Source organism: Gadus morhua, chromosome 19 (assembly GCF_902167405.1).
Source record: "Gadus morhua chromosome 19, gadMor3.0, whole genome shotgun sequence".
Lineage (NCBI taxonomy): Eukaryota > Metazoa > Chordata > Actinopteri > Gadiformes > Gadidae > Gadus > Gadus morhua.
The window spans coordinates 17,104,324-17,124,153 of NC_044066.1; the positions used below are offsets into that span (position 1 = coordinate 17,104,324).

General features: G+C 49.2%; 2 protein-coding genes across 6 annotated transcripts in view; one reads left to right on the forward strand and one right to left on the reverse strand.

The window, feature by feature from the left end:
• Nucleotides 1–10: 10 nt before the first annotated feature.
• Nucleotides 11–14,869, forward strand: cracr2ab (calcium release activated channel regulator 2Ab). 4 transcript variants are annotated; one of them, XM_030342383.1, is made up of 19 exons: nt 11–360; nt 1,234–1,563; nt 2,437–2,548; nt 3,060–3,249; nt 4,434–4,580; nt 5,788–5,878; nt 6,292–6,387; nt 7,142–7,329; nt 7,748–7,819; nt 7,960–8,008; nt 8,129–8,214; nt 8,654–9,521; nt 10,723–10,861; nt 11,571–11,652; nt 12,496–12,610; nt 13,027–13,128; nt 13,714–13,790; nt 14,034–14,155; nt 14,196–14,869. In XM_030342383.1, the coding sequence occupies exons 2-18, from the start codon at nt 1,414–1,416 to the stop codon at nt 14,119–14,121; spliced, it is 2,652 nt and encodes an 883-aa protein (XP_030198243.1). In that variant the 5' UTR covers nt 11–360; nt 1,234–1,413; the 3' UTR covers nt 14,122–14,155; nt 14,196–14,869. The 4 variants fall into 4 exon arrangements, with proteins under 4 accessions (XP_030198243.1, XP_030198242.1, XP_030198245.1 ...); XM_030342382.1 differs by having other exon boundaries at nt 14,034–14,869; XM_030342385.1 differs by having other exon boundaries at nt 8,744–9,521; nt 14,034–14,869.
• Nucleotides 14,785–19,830, reverse strand: part of prmt8b (protein arginine methyltransferase 8b) — a 15,568-nt gene continuing 10,522 nt past the window's right edge. For both annotated transcript variants that reach the window (XM_030342396.1, XM_030342395.1), the window contains exons 8-10: nt 18,054–18,204; nt 15,948–16,069; nt 14,785–15,586 (exon numbers count right to left, since the gene is read on the reverse strand). In XM_030342396.1, coding sequence (XP_030198256.1) covers nt 15,503–15,586; nt 15,948–16,069; nt 18,054–18,204 — 357 coding nt within the window. In that variant the 3' untranslated portion in view covers nt 14,785–15,502. The remainder of the gene's footprint in view (nt 15,587–15,947; nt 16,070–18,053; nt 18,205–19,830) is intronic.

The following is a 19,830-nucleotide window of genomic DNA, read 5'->3' on the forward strand; positions in this document are numbered from 1 at the left end:
GTTGAAAGATCTACTCCTTCAAAAAAAATGAATAATCCGATCCATTTGTACAGTTGTACTTAACATTGTAATCCATTGTAGTCATAGTTACAGAGGTCCCTTAAAGCCGCCACCCCTCCCGTACTGGGCTCAGGACGCTCTCGCTCACTCCCTGGAAAAACCTCCTCTGAACACGCCAAGAGCCTGCAGCCTCTGCCCCATGACATCACATGGTTACAGAATGACTTCTGTCTGGGTCTCCTGCGTTCATCTGTAAGGCGAGAGTTCCTCGATGCGGTCAGCGTAACGAGGCCCTGTTGATCACCGAGTGTGGGAGAGGCCGATGTGGTGGTCTTTGGGGGTTTTCGTGGTTTAAAAAAGGTACGTCTTTATTTATTGTGTTTTTGGTGTTTAGAGTTACATTTTTTAATCTTCTCTTGGGAAAGTGTTGGCTAACCAATGTTACATACTAAAAAACTGTTTTCATTATCTTTTTTAATGAAGCAGTCCAACAATGATTGATTGGCTTCTTATTATAACAGTGCCTTCATTATACAAAGAAAAACAACTTAATGAGCTCTTTGTTATTCGATTACAGATAGTTATCATTTGTTATTGGAAACTTTGTTCAGGAGAACACACTCTTTCTACATCTCATTGTTTCCAGAACCGTAGATTTGGTTATAATTGTCTCCAGTAGTTCAACCCAAAGTCTCCATGGCTACTCCCACTGAAGACAACTTTGTTATTGTATATCAGAAGTAATCCGACATCTGTGTCTGCACATTTGTGTGGGTGCATGTCAGTCATCATGATGCACACCCAGCCACAAATAATAACCCTTTAACCCTTTCACCCTAAAGGGACAAATCGACAAGCAGAAAACACTGAGACACAACTTATTCAGATTTCTTTAAAACGCTTAACCACATACTGACATGACTGGCATTTCTTGAGGATTTATGGCGTCTTGTGGTTTGTTTTATGCGGTATTAAGATAATCCGCTATGTATACCGGCCCCTACTGCGGGTGGCTTGGTCTGTACTTACAATAATAAGGGCCGTGCTTGGTGCTTTGAATGCAGTGTTTCTAAAGAAGTTATGTTATCACATGTAAACACTTGTAGGCCGATCTCCTTGCCAAGATGCTTTGGCAAAACCCCTTAAAACGTCTTAACATTTGTTCCCATGGTGACACTGTGTTAATTGTGATAGCTTTTGAGTACAACTGCTGCTTGTTTGTCGTTCACACAGAAACCAAAAATAACAACCGAGGCATTTCCATTCCAAACAAACGACCCCCAGCCCTCTCGATTCACCTTCCCGTGTCTCCGTCTCCGTCGCCATGGTGACAACACGAGTGGCACACCACTGGTCCGATCTGTAAGGAGGCCAGTTCTTCACCACCACCCTCATCTTCATCGGGGGGGGGGGATGGAGGAGGAGGGCCAGGTGAACGGGCTGAGCGCCCCCGGGGGGCGGGGCTCGGAGTGGGGTCGCATCTCCCTGCTGGACAAGAACCAGGAGTTCTTCAGGATCTGTGACGTGGAGGCCAAGGGCTTCATCACACGCACCGACATGAGGGTCAGAAACACACGCCGTCTCACTGCCACCAGCCCTCCCTGTGCCTGTGTGTGTGTCTGTCTGTCTGTCTGTCTGTCTGTCTGTCTTTGAGCGTATGATCTTAGTGGTAAGGCTAGTGGTAATGCATGTCATGAATGGTCAAGAATTGAGGATACATACATTTCTATATTTTTTCATATCTTTAAAGTATGGTTTAAGGCGACATGTCTCGCGGCATGGTGCGTCTTTAGTTGTCGACGTGATACTTTGGCAGACAGGCCTACTCCTTAATGGGAAATCCTTGTCTGGACAAAACTATTAAAGGACTCTCAATACAAAGAAACGCCCAATCCCTTCTAGCAAAGAGAAGTAGGGCAGCATGACAGATGATTAATGATCGCTCATTATACCAACATTGTTTGCCTAAACCGCTGTCAGGAAACCACTGCTGTCCTCATCTGGTTTGGTTCTGTTTTCAATATTCAGGCTGTTCCCCTCACCACTTATTATGTAGTGCCTTTGTTAAGAGAAACAAACAACCTCCTACACACACACACACACACACACGCACACACGCACACACGCATACACACACACGTACACCGTCAGAAACTGAAGTAGTGGCGCCGATTGATGTAAGGTTAAATGTCTCACTCTTTTTTCAGGCGAGACGGAAATGGTGGTTTCCAATGTGCCGGTGAACATTGAACCATTGAACCACACAGTGTTTTCATTAAACACTGTGAACACTGAACACAGTTCATTTATTGAGTCTATGTCTTTGTATATGTGCGTGTGTGTGTATGTGTGTGTGTGTGTGTCTTTGTATATCTGTGTCTGTGTGTGTCTGTGTCTTTTGTAATGTGTGTGTGTGTGTGTGTGTGTGTGTTTCAGAGGCTCCACCAAGAGCTGCCCCTATCATCTTCAGAGCTGGAGGATGTGTTTGACTCGCTGGACGCCGGCCGTGACGGCTACCTCTCACTGGAGGCCTTCTCCTCTGGCTTCAGTACGGCTTTCTGTCGTCGCTCTTTTATTATCTCTGTTCTGATCACGCACATCTCCCATAAATCAGCCTCCCTCTTTAACTGCATGTCATGCACTTTATGTATACAATGCAGTTACATTCATAAGAGCTTTATGGGCATGAAAATCCAAATTTATATTGCCAAAACTGTTTGCAAATGACGCAGAAGAAAACACCACATATCTTTCTGTAATTATTTATGTATTATCAAGCCTGTAATTTATAGCAATTTTGAAATAGATATATTAATTGATCGAATTCCTTTTATGGATTTTTACTTACAGTAGGCCTATGCCTTTTATATTGCAATTCTTGACAGTAGGCGATACAGATTTTATCCTCCTATGACATTCAATTTTTATTATGAACAAAGGATTTATTGTTATTTCTGGGTTTAAATGAATGATGCTGATAATTATGTAAGCGCTGTTTTAGGCAGTCTTTAGTCAATAACGACATCATACCAATAAGCTCCTCTGTGGTCCCGCCTCAGGCCAGTTCCTGCACGGTCGGAGGCTCTCATTGGGCGACGACCTAGGCCCCGCCCCCGCCCCGGGGCACCGGGTCAAGGAGACGCTGTACCAGAGCCAATGGGACGCCAGGCTGGCGGGCGGTGAGGACGAAGAGGAGCAGCACTTCAGCATGCTGCTGGAGAGTCTGGGGGCCGGCAACGTGTTCGAGGAGTGAGCCGCAACTCTTCCTCGCTGCACCACATTCAGCACGTAGCCACTTCTTTAAAGTGGTGGTATCATCCGTCAGGTGTGAGTGGGATTAGCCGTTACAAGCATTTGAACATCGTCCCTTCCCTGTGCCTTAGTGACATCACACGGGGTCCAGCCAGATGTACGCTGGACGGATCAGTCTACCAGCCCACCCAGTGGACTGTAGCCAACGTGGCTGATCTATCCGTCACACACCTCGGTGGACACGCCCACCTGTGAGGTCACTAAGGGACGATGTTGAAACGGCTTGTCTTGACTAACCCCACTCACACCTGGGGGCATGTTATCACCCCTTTACACATACTGGGGCGACATATATCGCGATTCCATAAATATCGCAATTCGGTAAATATCGTGACACGATATTCCACAGGATAGTGTCATGGTGAAGGAATCTGAATACCAGCCAAAATGCTCTAGGTTTGAACCCCTAGTCCCCGCACTCTACATTAATGTACCCCTGATCTAGATGCCCTAACCCCCACCTGCTCCTTGATGACATGTACTGTGTCTCAATTCACTGTAGGGCTGCAACTAATGGATATTATCACAGTCGATATATCTGACCATATATTATTTTTCTATATATCAATGAATAATTTAGGCCAAAACATGTCAGTTATAATTGCAAATGCCATCCCCGCCATCACCAGGTTTCAGTGTGATGCTTAAATGGGATTACTTTATCTGACAGAGCCAGCCCAAAAAATAAATACATTCCTTTTTATAACGATCCAGGAAGAAAATATTTGATTTGACTGCAGCAGTAAACAGCAAATGTTACATGTTGTTATTTTTACTTTTCAAACGATTCACTGACTCTCAGAATTACATTTGATACATTTCTGTCGATCGACTAATAAGATTAATAAAGGGCATCTAACTTTTATTAAATTCAATTGCAAATGACAAAATTGTAAGAACTAATCTCGGCTTTAAAGGCTCAGACTGTCTGCTCCAAGCCAAACACAATTTGTTGTTATTGTTGTTGTGAATGAGTTTCATGTTAGCGAACATGTTGGAATCGGAGTGGCCCCACCTCGGCCAACATTCTGTAGTCTGGTGTGGTTTGGTGTGGGTGTGGGTGGAGGTGGTGAGCCGGCCCCTAACCCTCCCCCCCTCCCCCTCGGCGTGGGGCTCTGTAGCCCAGGCGAGGTGCGCAGTCTGTGGGCTCAGCTCAGGAAGGACGAGCCCCACCTCCTCTCCAACTTCGAGGAGTTCCTGGCACGCGTCACGCACCAGATCAAGGACGCCAAGGAGGAGAAGAAGGAGATGGAGAGTGCTCTGCAGAGGTGGGTGGGCCCTGTGTGTGTGTGTGTGTGTGTGTGTGTGGGGGGGGGGGGGGTATGTGTGTGGGGGTGTGGGTGTGGGTTTAAGAGAGATGATGCTCACATTTGTGTTCTTAACTTCTAGTTACACGTAGTGTTTCATTCAATGGAATAAATTGTATGAGTACAGATCTGAAGAAAGAAAGAAAGGATACAGACCTAAGGCAGGAAGGATTGAAGGAAGGATAGGATCTTAGTTGTTTACCTCAACAACAGTTGGGGATTCAAATGTCAACATTAGAACAACAACAAAATATCCTGGCATTGTGCTTCACCTATCGATGCTCTACACGAAACATACGGTCTCTCCCCTCTAGTCACAGTAGTCGGTTATGAGTGTGTGTGTGTGTGGCCCTCGGTGTGTGCACGTGTATTATTATGACTAGCCCTGTGCTGGGAGTGTGTACGTGGGCTTTGTCCACAGCTCTCCCCAGCGCAGCCCCTCTTTATCCCTTTGGAGTGACCACTAATCCGGAGGCATGTTCCCAAGTCTGGCCGGCCGAGGGGAAAACTACCAATGTTAGGCTGCGGTGTGTGTGTGTGTGTGTGTGTGTGTGTGTGTGTGTGTGTGTGTGTGTGTGTGTGTGTGTGTGTGTGTGTGTGTGTGTGTGTGTGTGTGTGTGTGTGTGTGTTTGGGCATATGCCTGGGTGTGTGGGTGTCTGGATGTGTGTAACTGTGTGTGTTCCTGCACGGGCTGTTTACTTAACTCCTTGTCGTCCTTTTTTTCCCATGGTGCACTGCATGGTACTGCTCGGCTAAGCCTGCCGCGTCTTTGCTCTTCACTAATTGGTTGTTCTGGTGTTCAGCATTGTGAAGGCCCTCTGATATGCCTTTCAATCTGAACGGTATTTGTACACGTGTGTGTGTGTGTGTGTGTGTGTGTGTGTGTGTGTGTGTGTGTGTGTGTGTGTGTGTGTGTGTGTGTGTGTGTGTGTGTGTGTGTGTGTGTGTGTGAGCTTATTTAAGTGCTTCTTATGGGGTCTGTATTGGCTGTGTGTGTGTGTGTGTGTGTGTGTGCGTGTGTGAATATTCCCATGAGCTTATGGGTGATAATTGGAATGTCGCTAAACTGCTGCAGACCTGAATGCTATTCACAGACATTATATCACACGTGTTTTCTTTGCGATGAATGAATGAATGCCGTCCCATGACCGCTGTGCCTCATTACAGGAAGGCAGCCACACATGACAGCGAGATACGCAGCTTGTACGAAGAGATGGAGGCGCAGATCAAGAACGAGAAAGACCGGCTCCATCTGAAGGTACCAGCTGAGTTTAAGCCAGAGAAAGATGTCCTACTGTCCTCCAGAATCATATTCTCTACATGTCCTGTGTTATTGACTTATAAGGTCATTGCTGGATTGAAATTATGAGATGACAATTGCATTGATCCTAATTGTTTAAACCGATTAATGCCTTCAGTTATGTTTACTTCAGTTATCTTGGCTGCTCATCAGATAAAGCAAGCAAAGTTAAATGAAAGCAAGAGCGGACTTTGGTCTCCTCATTTCTGTGATGGATGATCATATCTATAATTTTGACCAAGTTACTAATCAGAAAATCTGCTATTTAGTGTTCTTTGACGGTCAACCAAACACATGGACATGACGCATTGCAAAAGCACCTCGTACCCACCAATCAGAGTACTGAGCGCTGACCTTTGACCTCCTCTCAGGACTCTGAGCGGCAGCAGCTGCACAGCCAGGACCTGGAGTACCAGCTGGTCTCCAAGGAGAGGGAGCTGGACCAGCTCTCCTCCAAGCAGCACAGGGTGAGGTTAGACTCCGTCCAGCCTTCTGTTCTGCTACGATCCCTCAGTGCCTCTCTAAATCTACTCTCTTTGCTGCTCCAAACGAAACGGTCGACTAACCTGACTTTGTATAGACTGTAGTTAAGTTTAGTTGTAGTTTATCAGCAAGCAGTCCTGAGGTGGACCGCCGTAGTCACACAGTCCACAGCCAGTCCAGCCCGTGTAATCCTGACATTGAGCAGAGTGTGATTCTATTCGATTGATGTCAACACACTCAGTTGGAGAGGGCTGAAAGAAGTTAAAGGCGTTGTTATCGAACGTGCGTCAGATGTCGTGCATTGTTAGCTCCGAGGACCTCATGACTTTTGATTGGTCCGCCTCCCACATCAACCACCACCTCCACTGTGGTCACCGTGGTAACGCCCCACCACCTCCACTGTGGTCACCGTGTTAACGCCCCACCACCTCCACTGTGGTCCCCGTGGTAACGCCCCACCACCTCCACTGTGGTCACCGTGGTAACGCCCCATCCCCTCCACTGTGGTCCCCGTGGTAACGCCCCACCACCTCCACGGTGGTCACCGTGGTAACGCCCCCCCACCTCCACTGTGGTCCCCTGGGTAACGCCCTATCCCCTCCACTGTGGTCCCCGTGGTAACGCCCCATCCCCTCCACTGTGGTCCCCGTGGTAACGCCCCATCCCCTCCACTGTGGTCCCCGTGGTAACGCCCCCTCCCCTCCACTGTGGTCCCCGTGGTAACGCCTCCTCCCCCAGCTGGAGCGGCAGTGCTGCGAGCTGAGCAGTGAGAAGAAGGAGCGCCACGTGGAGAACGTGAAGCTGAAGGTGACCAACGAGGAGCTGGTGAGGGAGCTGGACAGCACCAGCCAGGAGCTGACCCTCGCCCAGGAGCAGCTGGCGCTGCTGCAGCAGCAGGCCTCCCGGCTGCACCAGGAGAAGGAGATGTAGGGGGGCACGCACACACACACACACACACACACACAGACACACAGACACACAGACACAGACACACACACACACACACACACAGACACACACAGACACACACACAGACACACACACACACACACACACACACACACACACACACACACACACACACACACACTCAGACACTCAGACACTCATGAACACATGCACACACACACAGGTACTTCAAGCACACATGCACACACTCACTCACAAGCACAGGTACACGCAAGCACACACACACACACACACACACACACACACACACACACACACACACACACACACACACACACACACACACACACACACACACACACACACACACACACACACACACACACACACACACACACAGCAAGTGTTGGTGATGTTTGACGTGTTGTCCTCCAGGGAGATGTACAGGATAACGGAGGGGCTGCAGAGAGAGAAGCAGAGTCTCATGAAACAGCTCGACCTGCTCCGGTGAGATATTAGTGTTCATTCATAATCCTTGAGTGGGTGAGTCAGCAATAAAGGAATGACAGCCAATAGGAAATGAGGCTTTTACAAAAGGCCTTCTCGTATCGTAACAACCACCTGTTTGTCTTGTTCACACCATCCAGAGAGATGAACAAACATCTGAAGGATGAACGGGACATATGCTGTGGCATGGTAAATGGAGTTCTTCTTCAACGATGTGTAGTTTTCTGTGATACTCCCAGATAAATGATACAGTACATCAACAGTACGTGGTACTTACTGAACGGTTTCCTTTCTTTCTTCCTCTTAAAGCCGCGGTCCTCACTGAGGAAGAAGCAGAAGCAGCAGAAGGCTGGCCTGGCTAATCTATTCGACGATCCCAGTCCACAGTCCAACAGGTGAGCACTGCGTTATAAAGATCCTAACGTCGCACCTTCCTTTGTATTCATCCTAAACATTAATTTTTATATCCCCTGAAATGACACGTTACATTGTATTGATCATAACATTTCACATTAATCTGCGTGTTCTGGCTCTATAATGTTGAGAGATGTTAGAAGTATAGAAAAACACCTTATCCACCAACATGGATTAAAAGGAGGAAAACGAAAAAGGAGGATTTCTGATCAGATTTCTGGACTCTAAATCTTCCAAATGCTTAAAAGTCATCGAAATTACATTATGTTAAATTGTAGGAACAAAATGTGTAAGACATGTTTATGGTCAACTCGATTGACTCGATCAAAAAAACCCTCGTAATCCCAGGACCTCGGACCGGATGTGTACCCTGATGTGAACGGGGCGCTGTCCCTCTGCTCTCCTCCCCTCTCCCTGAAGCTCCCTGATGGTGGACGGGTCCTACCAGTCTCTGGAGGCCCTGCCCTTGCACCACCTTCATATCGTGTTTGTCGCTTCCTCTTCCTGCAGCGAGGACGACTCCCCCGGCCCCGCCCCCTACCGCACCCCCTCCCTCTTCTCCGCCCCCAGCGCTAGCGCTAACCCCTACGCTAGGCCTAGCATTAGCCCCCGGGGCGACGCCCCCGCCTGCCCCCAGCAGAGACCCCCCGTCAAGAAGAGCCCCGCCCACCTCGCCAACGGCCACGGCGACGCCCCGACCTCCTCCTCCTCCTCCTCCTCCTCTTCGTCGCTGGCGAGGGCGCGCTCCGGGAAGGTCGCCAAGGCGGTCACCAAGGTCAAGCGTCAGCCGGGCCGCACGGGCGCGGCCAAGAGGGGGCCGCAGCGAGAGAGGGAGAGGGGGAGGGCGGGGGGGAGGAGGACGAAGGAGGAGGAGGAGGAGGAGGAGGAGGAGGAGCGCCTGGACGGGCCCCTGGACGGGTGGCCCCTGCGCCGCGTGATCTCCATCGAGGAGGACCACCTTCCCCACCTGCTGCTGGGGGGGCCCCAGCCCCTCCTGCACCAGCTCAGTGAGGAGGAGGAGGAGGAGGAGGAGGAGGAGGAGGAGGATGAAGACGATCTGGAGGAGGTGGGGGAGGAGGCAGCGCAGAGCGACCTGGAGGCCAGCGGCGTCGACCTGACCAGCGAGTCCATGGCCACGCCCCCCTCCAGCTCCGCCCAGCAGGCTGTGGGCGTGGCTGTGGGCGTGGCTCCGGTGGCGGCGCCAGTCGTCACCAGGTCCCGCTTCTCCAGGATGACCAAGACCCCCATGGCCCCCCGGGGTCAGCCCGTCGGCAAGGAGACCCAGCACGTACGTCCCTGGAGAGAGAGCCTGTGTGTGTGTGTGTGTGTGTGTGTGTGTGTGTGTGTGTGTGTGTGTGTGTGTGTGTGTGTGTGTGTGTGTGTGTGTGTGTGTGTGTGTGTGTGTGTGTGTCACATCCATGTTAACGTTCACATTCAGCGGGCGGCAGTAGCTCAGGAGGTAGAGCGGGGTGGTCGTTGACCTGGTCGCTGGTTCGATCCCCGGCTCCTCCTGAGTGTGGAGGTGTCCCTGAGCGAGCCCCTCCACCCTGACTGCTCCTGACCAGCTGGCTGTCGCCCTGCGGGGCTGACTCCGCCGTCGGGGGCTGAATGTGAGGCAGGGTTGTAAAGCGCTTTGGGGGCCACTGGTTAGAAAGGCGCTGTATAAATGCAGTCCATTTACATTCACGTTCACATAATTTTTTACATTTTTCTTTGACGTTCATGTTTTTGTTCAGGTTTTCACTGTTTTTTATTGTTTTCACCTCATGTGTTCCTTTTTTTTGAGTTCATTACCATTCATATTTAATGTTAAATTGAAGTTTATGGTCTCGTTTCTGTTCCCGTCCTTGTCCCCTCTCCCCTGCGTCCCCGTCCCCTGTCCCCTTCGTCCCCTGTCCCCTTCGTCCACGTCTCCTGTCCCCTTTGTCCCCCTCGTCCCCTGTCCCCTTTGTCCCCTGTCCCCTTCGTCCCCTGTCCCCTTCGTCCCCTGTCCCCTTCGTCCCCGTCCATGTCTCCTGTCCCCGTCCCCTGTCCCCTTCGTCCCCTGTCCCCTTCGTCCCCTGTCCCCTTCGTCCATGTCTCCTGTCCCCGTCCCCTGTCCCCTTCGTCCCCTGTCCCCTTCGTCCCCTGTCCCCTTCGTCCCCGTCCCCGTCCCCTGTCCCCTTCGTCCCCGTCCCCGTCCCCTGTCCCCGTCCCCGTCCCCTGTCCCCTTCGTCCCCTGTCCCCTTCGTCCCCGTCTCCTGTCCCCTTTGTCCCCTGTCCCCTTCGTCCCCGTCCCCGTCCATGTCTCCTGTCCCCGTCCCCTGTCCCCTTGTCCCCTTCGTCCCCGTCCCCTGTCCCCTTCGTCCCCTGTCCCCTCCGTCCCCGTCCCCTGTCCCCTTCGTCCCCGTCCCCGTCCCCTGTCCCCTTCGTCCCCGTCCCCGTCCCCTGTCCCCTTCGTCCCCTGTCCCCTTCGTCCCCGTCTCCTGTCCCCTGCGTCCCGGGGTCAGCCGGTGAGGGAGGGGTCCGTGTCGGTCCCTGAGCGTCTGTTCAAGGTGGTGCTGGTGGGGAACTCCAGCGTGGGAAAGACCTCCCTGCTGCGCTCCTTCTGCGAGGGCCGCTTCAGCCCCGCCACCTCCGCCACCGTGGGTGAGCACCGAGATCAGTGTGTGTGTGTGTGTGTGTGTGTCTTTGTGTGTGTGTGTGTGTCTGTGTCTGTGTCTGTGTCTGTGTGCATGTGAGTGTGTGTGTTACTGTGTACATGCGTACCCTACACCAGGTACATGTCCACTAACACACACATGCCTCCTACATACACTAACACTGGTGTTAGCGTCTGTCGTGGTTTAGCATCACATGAGGAGGCTTACAGAGTCACACTGGCTGTCTCAGAGGCCTGGCACACACTGAACGGCAGCTTAAGTCACGTCGGATAGGTCTCCCTGCTTTCATCTCCCTCCACCCCCCCCCAGCCCTGCTTTAAGCTGTGTCATGTCCAATTGGTTGTCATGCCTTTGGGTGATGTACTACAGGTGCAACTATAGCCCCTTTGGTGAATTACAGTAATACTAAAATCATTTTGAAGAAATCTAATAATATTATGCATGTATATAATTTTTATTTTAATAAGAAAATGTACACAAACCATAGGAATCTCTAAAATATTAGAACACAGCTATCATCTCCCTTTTAATTAAAAAAATGGATTAAAAAAGCACATTACATTATATACGTTCTCTGGACCACTGACACAAACCTGAGTTCTTATGTGTTGATGAGCTGCGTTGTGTGTTGATGAGTTATGTTGTGTGTTACTGATCTGTGCTGTGTGTTGATGAGCTGTGTTGTGTGTTGTCAGGTATCGACTACAGCGTGAAGACGCTCACCCTGGACAACACCCAGGTGGCCATGCAGCTGTGGGACACAGCTGGACAGGAGAGGTAGGAGAGCACAGAGCAGGACAGTAGAGGTAGGAGATCACAGAGCACAGAGCAGGACAGGAGAGGTAGGAGATCACAGAGCACAGAGCAGGACAGGAGAGGTAGGAGATCGCAGAGCACAGAGCAGGACAGGAGAGGTAGGAGATCACAGAGCACAGAGCAGGACAGGAGAGGTAGGAGATCACAGAGCACAGAGCAGGACAGGAGAGGTAGGAGATCACAGAGCAGGACAGGAGAGGTAGGAGATCACAGAGCACAGAGCAGGACAGGAGAGGTAGGAGATCACAGATCACAGAGCAGGACAGGAGAGGTAGGAGATCACAGATCACAGAGCAGGACAGGAGAGGTAGGAAATCACAGAGCAGGACAGGAGAGGTAGGAGATCACAGAGCAGGACAGGAGAGGTAGGGGAGCACAGAGCATGACAGGAGAGGTAGGAGAACACAGAGCAGGACAGGAGAGGTAGGAGATCACAGAGCTGCCATTTCATGCATGGTTTGATCATAGTTTTGGTCATTCAAACGGGGAGTTATACTTTGATGAATCAATCGATAACATAATATTTCTACATGAATCCACACACACATAGATGCGGACACACACACACACACACACACACACACACACACACACACACACACACACACACACACACACACACACACACTCTTTCAGTTCCTTGCAAAGTGCTATATGCTATCTGTTGGTAACGTGTTGCTGCAGGTACCTCAGTTATGTGTGTGTGTTAGTGTATGTGTTTGTGCGTGTGTGTGTATGTGTATGTGTCAGTGTGTGTGTGTGTGTGTGTGTGTGTTGTTAACGTGTTGCCCGTGGCCGCTGCAGGTACCGCAGCATCACCAAGCAGTTCTTCCGGAAGGCGGACGGCGTGGTGGTCATGTACGACGTCACGGTGGAGGACAGCTTCAAGGCCGTCAAGCCCTGGCTGGACAACGTCCAGGTGAGGCTCCTCCCCTTCTGCTCAGACTCCTCCCCCTCTGGGGTGACCAGGGGAGTGTAATGGGTCAGACTCCTCCCCCTCTGGTCAGACTCCTCCCCCACTGGTATGACCAGGAAGCTGTAATGGGTCAGACTCCTCCCCCCCTGGTGTGATCAGGATCCTGTAATTGGTCAGACTCCTCCCCCTCTGATCAGACTCCTCCCCCTCTGATCAGACTCCTCCCCCTCTGGTCAGACTCCTCCCCCTCTGATATGAAGCACAAGGAAGTTGTCTTGGTTATGGGGGCTGGACCGCCCAGGTGCACTGTTCGATCCCCTCCATCAGTCCTACCCAGATGAACCGCCCCTTGTTTGGAAGGCATTGATTCATTTTGTGGGAGGCTCATTTTAATCTTTTCTTTTTTTTTTTGGTACCAGGAAGCTGCAGGCGAAGGCATCCCCATCCTGTTGCTAGGCAACAAAATGGACAAAGATGAGGAGCGACAGGTCTCCTACAAAGAGGCCTTCCTATTGGCTGAGGTGGGTGAGGTTCACATTGGGCACATTTAGACACAGATCCGCTCGTAAATGTCACACGGTCGACGTTTCTTTTATCCAAAGCGCCTTTTAATCCCAAGAGTACAGACAAGACCCTGACACTCGACACACTGATGGTGACAGTGTCAGTGGCGCCTGGGGGTATTAGCACGCACGGCTCCACCGGAAGGCACACGTGTTCAGAGCCTCTGCTCTTATCCTTATCATGCTGTTTTGTGTGAACATTAAAACTACAACTTTATACGTTTATTTCACCTGTACACCTATTCATTATATTGTCTCTTATCCCATGTCATTAATTTTATTTAAACATTTAAATGACAACTTTTCTTTAATAACATTATTTCACCTGTATCTCTTCCCTTATCACCTATCGTTCTATTTAAAGTGACGATTTAAACTGCCGACATATTTTGCAATGCCGTGATTTCACTCAATTCACTCAAGACATGAATGTAAACTGTGAACCATCCCTGGGACCACCAGCAGGGGGCATCTGTCTGTACATATGAAGGCACGTTACTAACGGCCTCCCTGTTAACGTGTGTGTCTGTGTGTCCCGTGCAGGTCGCCCAGATCATGTTCTACGAGGTCAGCGCCTTCACAGGGAACCAGGTGGCTGAGTCCCTCACCCACCTGGCCAGGTGACGCTCCATTACACATAAGAACCGAACCGCATGAACACTCACAGAGGAAAAGGGTTTCAATTCAGAACCAAAGGATTACTCCCTCCTGTTTATTCTCGCCCATATTAATTCTGATATGATACCCTGCCACTAAGCACTGACTCACTGTGTGTGTGTGTGTGTGTGTGTGTGTGTGTGTGTGTGTGTGTGTGTGTGTGTGTGTGTGTGTGTGTGTGTGTGTGTTTGCGTCTGCGTCTCCAGAGTTCTAAAGGAGCAGGAGGACAGGGTGAGAGACACCACCATCATCCTCACCGCCCAGCCCGTGAAGAAGAAAGCCTGCTGCAAGTAGAACGCAGTGGACGGACACACGTGGTGGAACGTTGGTAGAATCCGGCGAGAACGGACACACGGGGTGGAACGTTGGTAGAACCCGGGGAGAACGGACACACGGGGTGGAACGTTGGTAGAACCCGGGGGGAACGGACACATGTGGTGGAACGTTGGTAGAACCCGATTACACCTCACACTCGTCCGATGCGTTTGCTGGACATGGATGGATGATGTGTGAAGGCTGTGGGCTTCATATCAATGGACTTTGGGTTGGACTTTATATTCTATTTTATTTGAGCACTCATTATGGACTTAGCTCCGCGTTGTTTAAACTGAAGATGAAGACAGATAAGCAGAAATTGCGTTGCAATTAACGAAAGAATGAATGAAATATGAGTATTTTACGTATTAGAGGAAAGGACCTGAAGACAAAGAGATTGCGTTGATATTTACTCTAAGCGCTGGTCTGATGAACATGGGCCTTTATTCACCTTGTAGCTCTTGGCCCCATCTTGGTTCTAAGCGTTTAGAAGAACCAAGAGGGCCGCGAGGTGAACAAGATCTATTCGGAGAATCACCGTGAACAGATATATTTAAGATGACTGATCCATTGATGGGGATTGGTGATGTTCATTTTTTTATTTTGTGTAATCAACCTAAGATAAGAATAATCAAAAACCAATATGACCACCGGAATTTATTGAAATTTTGTTTTTGAATTAAAATCACAGGTTAGAAAAAACAACTATTAAATTCTTTGTAACAATTGGTTGGAACAGTTCTTTTCATGGCCCTTTTATCATTTTCACGTTCATGTTTCAAAATAACGTCAGACATATTGCATTTTTCTTCTTCTTCTGAGGCTTATAGTTCTTGCACTGAGTAAATTATGAATGATCTTAAATTCAATTGTTCAAATTCATTGTTTTGAAAATCAATGGGGCTCAAATAATTACACATGCAGATAAAAAACTCAACTACAATAGACCCCCTACATATACAATGAATATGTAATTCCTAACGGAATAATAAGGAATTAGGTTTAAATTATAACTTGTTTCACGTCAGACCGAGAAATGCACAACATTTGACACATCATAAATATCGATCTTCTCACTGATGTACTCAAATAACTACAAAAACATGAAATAAAAATAAAAAGTACTGTCAAGAAATCAAGTTTAGGATAGTACATTCAATGAAATGCCCAAGGCAATCAGGTTGGTGTCGATGGCAACTATTGCTCAAAGTAAATGGCTCCCTCTGACGGCCGGACAACAGCCAATCAGATGTCTTCAGTGTCGGCGGCCAACAGGAATGGTTCTTGTAGAGCCTGTAGATCCTCCTCTGTTGTCCGGAGGGGTTTGGGTTTACGCTGTAGCCTAGCGTCGGGTCGGTCCCTAGCGCATTTTGTAATCATGAGAAATAGCTGCCTCACATAGCTGTCCTTTAAAGTCTAGCTCCAGGGTGAACTCCAGGTCCCGCTGGAAATGAAAGAAGACCAGAGTAAAGATGAAGCGATGCTAGCATAACAGACATAGTGACCTGAGGTCGGCTCTCATGAAGACCAGAGTAAAGAGGAAGTGGTGCTAGCATAACAGACATAGTGACCAGAGGTCGACATAGTGACCAGAGGTCGGCTCTCAAGAAGACCAGAGTAAAGAGGAAGTGGTGCTAGCATAACAGACGTATTGACCTGAGGTCGGCTCTAAAGAAGACCAGAGTAAAGAGGAAGTGGTGCTAGCATAACAGACATATTGACCTGAGGTCGGCTCTAAAGAAGACCAGAGTAAAGAGGAAGTGGTGCTAGCATAACAGACGTATTGACCTGAGGTCGGCTCTCACCTTGTTCTTCTCGTTGGGCCGGATGGCGATGCTGCCAAACATCTCCTCCCCCTTCCTGGCGGTCAGGTAGTCCTCCAGGTAGAACACGGTCTGCTTCCAGTGGGTGCTGGGGGAGTCCGGAGCTGAGGGGGGGGGGGGGGGGGGAGACAGAGGAAGGGAGCAGGAGGGACAGGAAGGGAGCAGGAGGGACAGAGGAAGGGAGCAGGAGGGACAGGAAGGGAGTGGGAGAGACAGAAGAAGGGAGGTGGGAGAAAGGGGGAGGGACAGAGGGGAGAGATAGAGGCAGGAAGGGAGGGGGAGAGACAGAGGGGGAGAGACAGAGGGGGAGGGAGAGAGAGGCAGGGAGGGAGAGGTTTATAGAGAGGGAGGGAGGGGAGGTTGGGAGAGAAGGAAGGGAAGGGCAAAGGGAAGGATAGAAGCAAGCGAGAAAGGAGGCAAGGAGGGATGGTGGGAGAGAAGGTAACAAGGAAGAAGGAGGGAAGGAAGGTAACAAGGAAGCAGGAAGGGAGAGCGGCAAGGATGGAAGGAAGAATGCATAAGGAAAGGGATAGTGAGTAAGGGAAGAGGAACAAACACAAAGACGAGAATTGTAGGATTAGACGGAGATAGTTACCAACGCAGTAACAACAGGACAGGCAAATAAGAAATGGAAATAAGGAGAGCGAAGGAAAGGGTTAAAGGAACAAGAGGGCTCGTCAGGGTGGGTGCTGCAGAGACAGATAATAAAGATAAGTGTCAGAAACACCCAAAGGTGTCGCGGGTTGTCTGACACATCGATGTGTGAGGAACGAGAGAGATCAGATCAGCATGGGTTCACCTGCAGCCCCTCAGCGCAAAGAAGTGGAACTCTGTAGTTCTTAACCTTATGAGGATGGTTAAACGCCTTCAGGCTTGTTGACATGAAGACTTAAGTACTATAGTAACAGAGTGTGTGTGCGTGTGTGTGTGTGTGTGTGTGTGTGTGTGTGTGTGTGTGTGTGTGTGTGTGTGTGTGTGTGTGTGTGTGTGTGTGTGTGTGTGTGTGTGTGTGTGTGTGTGCGTGTGTGTGTGTGTGTGTGTGTTTTCATGAATAAGAAGAAGCCTTGGGTCTAACAGACACTCCATATCAGCAACCACAGAATGTTCTCCTTGACATTGCATTACATAAGCAGCAGGCTTTGCACTGTGGTGTCTCCCTGTCATTGGATAAGCGGCGATGCTCTGCTGAAGCTCCCCAACAGAAGTGACACATTGGCTCTATGAAAATCAGAGGAATCATAACAAATTATCCCGGAAATATGACTATGATTTTAAGCAGGACTATTTAGAAATTGCAATTTTCCAAAGACCATATAGTTTGAGCTCTCCTGCCACGAATGTCAACGATGGAAAATATGGACCTGTTATCTTTTGGGAAACCAGTAAGACAATGAATAACATTACTGTTTTCAGAAACATCACAGTGTTACGTTGCCATTGTTCACATTCGTGGCAGACATAGGGAACGTGTACGTTCATGCTCTTTTGGCAGCACTGGTATACGGTAGACATTTTGACTAATCAATTGAAACGGCTGTTTTCGGTAAGCCAGGGGAGATGTTTACGACTCTTCGATCACGCAGACCGGTAGTATCCATTAACGTGGTGTAGCTCTGGCTGGGGCTGCTCGATTATGGAAAAAATCATAATCACGATTATTTTGGTGAATATTGAATTCACGATTATTCAAACGTTTATTTTTGAGTTTGAAAACATGATGTCATTATTCAGCATGTCTCTCCCAAAAACACTTAGTTACTGAGAATGTTGAAATTTCGCCTTAAAAAAAATACACAAAATGGTGAAAAAGAAAATGTGCAAAGCTAAGATAATGTACAGATATCTATCCAGCTGTTCTGCCCTATGTGGGGCTGGTTGTTGAATGTTAGTGTTACAGTATCCTTTAGCTTGGTGTAGCTCTGGCTGTTTGGGGGGGGGTGGTGGTCGAATGTGACAGTGTTACAGAATCCTTTAGCCTTGTGTAGCTCTGGCTGTTTGGGGGGGGTGGTGGTCGAATGTGACAGTGTTACAGAATCCTTTAGCTTGGTGTAGCTCTGGCTGTTTGGGGGGGGTGGTCGAATGTGTTACCAGTGGAGAAACCGGTCTTCTTGTGACACTTGGTGAACTCGATGTTGAAGTAGGTGACCAGCGCGTGGACGTAGTCGTTCCTCTGGATCTGCAGGCAGAAGGCGGAGGTGAAGGCCAGGTCCTCGGGCTTCACCGTGTAGATGTCCACCTCCTGGGGGTGGCGGGGGGGGGGGGTACAGTGGAGGGAGGGGGGGAGGAGGTTTAAACAGCGCATTCTACTCAGTTCAGTTCAAAAAGCTCTATCGGTGTTAAGATTACCGAAGCAGTTTATCTAATTACTTTTTATGTCCAATGAAAATGTAAATATTAAGTTCCAATACAGAAGAGGAAATGTGTTGATGGTTAAGATAGGAGTGAAATAATGACTAACTGTGACACAGAAGGACATGGTTGGACTTGTCTTTATAGACTATAAAGACGATAAAGACTAGTCCAAGTATAATCTTACATCTATGGACATATTCTGATCATGTAACGATAGCAACAGTCGTGTGTGTGTGTGTGTGTGTGTGAGTGTCTGTGTGTATACGTGTGTGTGGGTCTATGTGTGTGTTTTTTTGACTGTATGTGTGTGTGTGTTAGTGAATCATGGCAAGCAAGCTGATCTTTCTCGCAGTACACATGCCACGTGGGCGTATCCCCCCCTAACCCCCCACCTTCTCTCAACCTCCAATATACGGTGTGTGTGTGTTTGTGTGTTTGTTCTCATCTCAATGTGCGTGTGTGCACATTTTCCACGCCCACTCATCTCCGCATCGAGCCTCTCTCCCTCCAACATGTGTGTCTGTCCGTCAGCGCGAGGGGAGCTGAATCAACACACCGGTTGAATCCATGACATCACGAACAACGAGCGCCGGCGAGCGATTGGCTCGTAGTAACGGAGTCAGAACCAAAGCCAGCGCCACCTTCCACAGAACGCTCCGTAAATATGGCCGGCACGTCCCTGCTGCTCCACAAGGGAACGGGAATTCAGTTGGGAACTTTGGACTCTGACAGTTTCTGTCCGTTAATCTGCTGTCCAACCAGAGGTGGAGTCATTGGTTTGTCCTTCACAGATCAAACCAAGGGAACTTCATGACACCGTTTTGAAGGGGTGAGAGGGGAGGAAACGTGTTGCGATTGGCAGCTAGATGCGCGCGCGTGTGTGTGTGTGTGTGTGTGTGTGTGTGATACAGTAGGTGAAACTAGAATTTCTATTAAGTACAGCCTTTCTGGACCTCCCCACATTCAAACTGTGTCTTGTGTCAGGAGCACCCACAGGGATGGTTCAGATTCGATGTCAACTGTTTCTTCTTCTTCTTCTTCTTCTTCTTCTTCTTCTTCTTCTTCTTCTTCTTCTTCTTCTTCTTCTTCTTCTTCTTCTTCTTCTTCTTCTCCTCCTCAAACTCTGCTTGTTTTGACAAGCACGCTCACAACAGCCTTCTACCATTTTAAACCTCAAACAACTGAGAGAGGATGAGGGGATTCAACCCACTGAACCCACTGGTTACTTACAAGACAAGAACAGTACCTGAGCTCCACACCATGGTTCTTATTATGGGGCCAGGCTAGTGGGATTTAACTCTGGGCCCAGTGATGCTGGGTCGGCCACAGAAAGATCTGCACAGCAAGACATCTGTATCCTATTTACTGACTGAGCAGTAAGCCTGCTTTTTTAAGTCAAGTTCACGATGTTTTCCTGAAAGCTCCTATCGTAAAGACAGACACTCAAGAATGCGTTGGATGGTAGTAGTACATCTGGCGCCATCAGGTGGCTTCTGTATGGTACTGCATGAAT